Source organism: Geosmithia morbida (genome assembly GCF_012550715.1).
Source record: "Geosmithia morbida isolate 1262 chromosome Unknown scaffold_7, whole genome shotgun sequence".
In the NCBI taxonomy this organism is placed as follows: Eukaryota; Fungi; Ascomycota; class Sordariomycetes; order Hypocreales; family Bionectriaceae; genus Geosmithia; species Geosmithia morbida.
In genome coordinates this window covers 286,497-291,496 of record NW_023336194.1, presented here as the reverse complement: position 1 = coordinate 291,496, position 5,000 = coordinate 286,497, and the positions used below count along the sequence as shown (strand labels likewise).

At 53.2% G+C, this 5,000-nt stretch overlaps 1 protein-coding gene across 1 annotated transcript; it reads right to left on the bottom strand.

Annotated features, from left to right (window-relative positions):
• Positions 1 to 2,591: 2,591 nt before the first annotated feature.
• GMORB2_6936 (tRNA (guanine37-N1)-methyltransferase) lies at positions 2,592 to 4,519 on the bottom strand (the record flags this gene model as incomplete). The annotated part of the gene is made up of 5 exons (XM_035468901.1): positions 2,592 to 3,125; positions 3,233 to 3,651; positions 3,769 to 3,846; positions 3,964 to 4,065; positions 4,228 to 4,519. The coding sequence occupies 5 exons, from the start codon at positions 4,517 to 4,519 to the stop codon at positions 2,592 to 2,594; spliced, it is 1,425 nt and encodes a 474-aa protein (XP_035321281.1).
• Between the last annotated feature and the right edge of the window lie 481 nt (positions 4,520 to 5,000).

Genomic DNA, 5,000 nt, shown 5'->3' with positions numbered 1-5,000 from the left:
GCTAGGAAAAAAAAAAAAAAGAAAGAAGAAGAAGCCCCTCCCGTCCCTTCCGTTCGGTATCGATACGATTGACACAGGAGAGAGAGAGAGAGACCAGGGACCATGGCACATCAAGGTACGAGGACTGCAACTGCTATACCTCAAAAAAAGGGTGAAACAGCTAGTTCCGTTTTCGGCTCCTCGGACTGTGAATACGAGTATTACATATTATATACAGATTATATACAGATTATAACATACACCTCTATTCTCCCTGGTGTTGCTCGTCATCCAATTACTCTAGAATAGCCCTTGCTCTTCTTTCACTGATGGAAATCATCTTCCTCCGCGCATTCCTACAAAACAGACACACACACATACACACACACACCAGGCATCAGTCAAACCAAAAAGTCTGCATGTGGTGTTTGCATAGACATGTACATATATATTACCGACGGAATCATCGGAACATATAACCCGGCATACGTCTTCGTTTGACCGTGTTGCATGCCATGCGAATGATGCAAACTCTCACCTCCTCTCCTCGAGTCTCTCGTAATCGCTACTCGGGATTGAACATGATGTTACACTCCTTCACCCTGAGCCGTGAAAGGGGAGAACCAACTTCGAAAGAGAGAACCCAAACTCAAACTCGAAAAGAGGAGAACAGAAAAGAAACCGACAGGGGGTGAGAGCACATCACTTCGGCTTACCGGCTCGGTGGATTCCTCTTCTTCCTAGACCCAATTTACCTGTAATCCCGCACACCGTGGATTTTTTTTTTTTTGGGGGGGGGGGGGGGGGGTGTCTCATTCCATACCCGTCTCAAAAAATTCCCTCTATCTCTCTGTCTCTCTCTATCTCTCTGTCTCTCTCTATCCCTCTGTCTCTCTCTCTCTCTCTTTGACCAACCTGCCTGTTGATTAACTCTAGGGTGAGCCGCAAAGTTAAAAAAAATAAAAAATAAAATAAACCCCCCCCCCCAATTTTTTTTTTTTTTTGGTACCGGTGGTTGGTCTGGTCTTCAAGGTGCTCACCCTATCTCCTGCCATCATCCATCTATATCAATACTAGGCAGTTGCTATTACCATGGCAAACGACCCGGACCTGATAGGATATAACGTCCTGCCTCCGTGCCTCTAATCCGGGAGATGGGTCAAGGTTATTTATCCATAGAATCTCTTTCCTTCCTCGTACGTGTACCGCTGTCGTCGTGTAATGTCTCAGGATATGCAGTGAAGGGAGAGAGAGGGACACATCATCAGAGAGAGGGTTACATGATGCACCCGTTCTCTGTCAAGGGAGGGGAGAGGAGGGGATCATATCAAATCATTGCCTGATCTCTTCTTTTTTATTTGCCAACATACTAACGTTATCCCCCCCCCCCCCCCCTCTTTCTTCTTCAGTGTTCCTCAGTGGGGCAAGAGGAAACTGGTCGCCTCATCCACAGTCTCATACGCATCTGTTCATCGTACATGAGACTCATCTCTATATATCAGCACATACTGTATCGTTATCTCCTCTACACGGACATCTGCGTCGACCCTCAGGCCAAGGCCAAAGGGTAAGAGGTAGTAGATAGTACTGATCTGCAGACTGCTCTCCGGTCGCACAGCCAACCCATCTGCTCTCGCGGGACCACCGTGCTAAGACTCCGCTGTCCACCGTCGGTCCTCCGTCCTACAAGGTATGACGGATCGGGCTCCCTTACCGAGCCTCGTCTTCCCCGAGCATCTACGTCTGCTCTCGCCACAACCGGTCCGGACCGAAATAGATATCCTTGACGAAGCTGTCTGACCTCTCTCTCCCTCCCTCTCCCTCTCTCTCCCTCCCTCTCCGGTCAAGTCGGCCGAGGGCCTCCCAACACTCTCGTGCCCTCCTTGCGCCGCTGTATCGGCGCCGCAAGAACGATGCCTCCCCGGCAATCTTGCGTGTGAGGGGGACTCGCGTACCCGCTCGAGATCCGGTGCCCGACCGGCCATGCTGATGGAGCCCATCCACTCGCTGTCCGCCATGTTCATCGTAGCAAGACGAGACGCGGTGCCGCCACCGACGATGAAGCACTGGGGATTTGGGACGCGTACCCCGCGCCAGGTCAGCTGACCTCCGGGACAATTCCGGCTACGACATTTGTGGTCCCGTAAAGAAGAGCATCTTCACTCTCGTGAACTCTCTCCAACCTACCATTTTTTTTACCCCTCCAGAAAATAATGAATCTACGTACGTGGGACGGATGAGTGGGACCGTTAAGAAAGAAGAAGACGAGAACTCATCCTTGTTTTTTTATCTCCGGGGGCCAGGCCATCCTCCGCCCCGGACTGTGGAGTCATCCTGTCGTCTTCCTCCAATCAATGACGACAAACCGCATCCTCCTCTCCCGTCCTCGGCGGTTTACAACAGCACCACACACACACACACACACATGTGGCGGATACAGAAGAAGAAGAAAGAAGAAGAAAAGCCAATTGCTCGCTTACCTGCCTGGTTTCTGGCTGCTTGCGTTGCCAGTTTGCCGCTCGATTGCAGCTTTGCGTTTTTCCTGCCTTGCTTTTTTGCCTTGCCTTGCCTCTCCCCCCCCCCCCCCCCCCCCCCCCCCCCCCCCCCCCCCTTCATGTCCGAGGGGCGAAGGCGACCTCCGGCGGTAGACGGAAGCTGACGCAGAACATGAGCTTGTTAGGCGCCACGTCCCGCACCTCGTGGAACGTGGCCTGACCTTGCACCTCTCCGTTGCCAGGCTGCAGGGCTACGCCAATCTCCCTCTGTATGCGCTCGACGACGCCCCTCACGGCCGCGTCGTCGTTGGGTTTCGGCGCGAAGCAGTGGACGTGTACCATGGGCAGCAACCGCTGGGTCTGGGCCTCGGTCCCGGGTGAGGAGAACAGGTCCTCGTGGCCGTGGTACAGACCGCGGAAGTCGTGGAGGAACTCGATGGCCGAGGCGGGGAGGTTCATGACGAAGTGGGACACCGTGGGCGGGACGGGGACCTTGGTCGGTGGCGGGGGAGGCTCCTTGGACGTCCTTGACGGTCTGGGACCGGCGACTGTGGCGTGCTGGCCCCGGGCTGATGCCTCGAGGACGAGGTCGGCTGCCTGCCGGATGAAGTCGTGGCCGTCCAGGTTGAAGGGCCTGACGAATTCGGATACCTTTGCATGCTTTATATTAGCCAGAACCAAAGACAGCTACTGCCTTCTCCATGCAGAGAGGGAGAAAAAGAGAGAGAGAAGGAGGGAGAGAGGGAGAGAGAGCCCACCTTGTTCCTCTGAACAGCCTTGTTGAGATATCTGTAGCTCTCGGGATTCTTGTCATTCGCCCACACAAACACCCCCCTCTTACCGGCGGGCACGGCAAAGGGCCCGATGCCGGCCATGACATCGGCCACCACTTCGCCCGGCTGGAACAGCGAGGCCAGCCGGTCGTGCTCGTTGCTCAGCTTCGAGTTCCAGTATACCTTTGAGTAGTCGAAGACGAAGGAGCAGTTGCTCTCGCGCACCTCGACCACCATGTCGTCCGGCCCGGCGAGCACCTCGTACGAGAAGGTGCGGAACTCGTTCTCCGTGCCGACATTGTCCGTCTTGTTGATGACGGTCTTGATGTGAGGGTTCTTGTCCAGGAGGACTTGGGCGATGACGTGCTTGTACGGTAGATATTGTTCGCGCAGATTGAGGTGGGCTGGCGTGTGTGCACGTGTGTGTGTGCGTGTTAGTTTTCTCTCCAGGAAATTGGCATCAAGAGTAAGGAGTGAGAAAGAAGACGACAACGACGCAAGGATGAGGATGCGTCACTGACCGACGTGACCGGCAGAATTGAAGCCGCTGGGGACCTCATTTTGAAGGCTCTCGGGGAGGATAGATTTCACAACGTCAACTGTGTAGGGTGTGAGTAAGTTTGATCATATGTATATCTGACGAGATGTGCAGCGAGCAGAGGAAGAGAGAGAGGGAGGGTAGGAGAAGAAGAAGCCACAGTGAGAGAAGGACGGACCATAGCTCCAATAGGTGTAGTCAATGTCCACGTTGTAAGGAATGAGACTGAGTTCGCCGGCATCCAGCGCCTCTTTGAGCTTTGAGCTCCAAGTTTCAGGTACTGATTTTTTTTCTCTCTCCATGTCAGATGCGTCTTTGTCCTGGAGATGATGGATGTATAGTTTTTCCTTCTTTCTTTTTTTTCCCCAAAGTATATATATATAATATATAAACAGAGCTGCCAGATATGTGACTCCGAACGGGGAGGGATGATGATACCTACCTGACGACTTGATGGCCGGGTCCAAGACCAGACACTTGCTGCCCTGACGGGCCAAGGCAGGGTCCGGATGAGCAACGATGGGCCTCATCTTGTCGATGTTGAGGAGCTCCCGCGTACCCTCAAAGTCCTTGCGATACCGCGAGAGCAGCTTGTTGTCCCGGACCACGGCCGCCGTGGCCGGCAGGGTGCGTGAGAAGAGCGTCCGGTCAAGGGTCTGAGCTGCCCTGGCGGCGGCGGGAGGCCGGAACAGTGAACTCATGTCTACGAGCACTGGGGTAGCGTCGGTCTGCATATCGTCGGGTGAGCCTCGTCTCGTGTGCACGGGGGAACTGTATCTGAGTGGGGAGTCTGACATACGGTCATGGCTAGATGGTCCCGGAGTACGTCGACGTCGTCGTCGTCGTCGTCGCGCCTCTCTGGGTTGGTGAGTCCAATCTCTCTCACGTGTGATGTATGAAATTCTATGTCGTCTACATTTTCACCAAAATCCTCTACACAACAATTTTTGTGCTGGCTCACGAGGGGCCCCACATATATATCCTCAATATGTACAGTGATGGTCTTGATCTGCTCTTCTTTTCTCTTCTTCTTCTTCTTCTTCTGTTTTTATGCTTGTTCATCACCGTCATAGGAAAAAAGCTCCTTCTTTTCGATCCAAAATATGATTATTTGAAAAAAAAAAAAGGACAAAACAAATTAGCCGGGTAGTTGAATGGGCAACCTCCCTTCCGTCATATCTTGTCTACGTGGTAATATACAATAACTACCTCCCC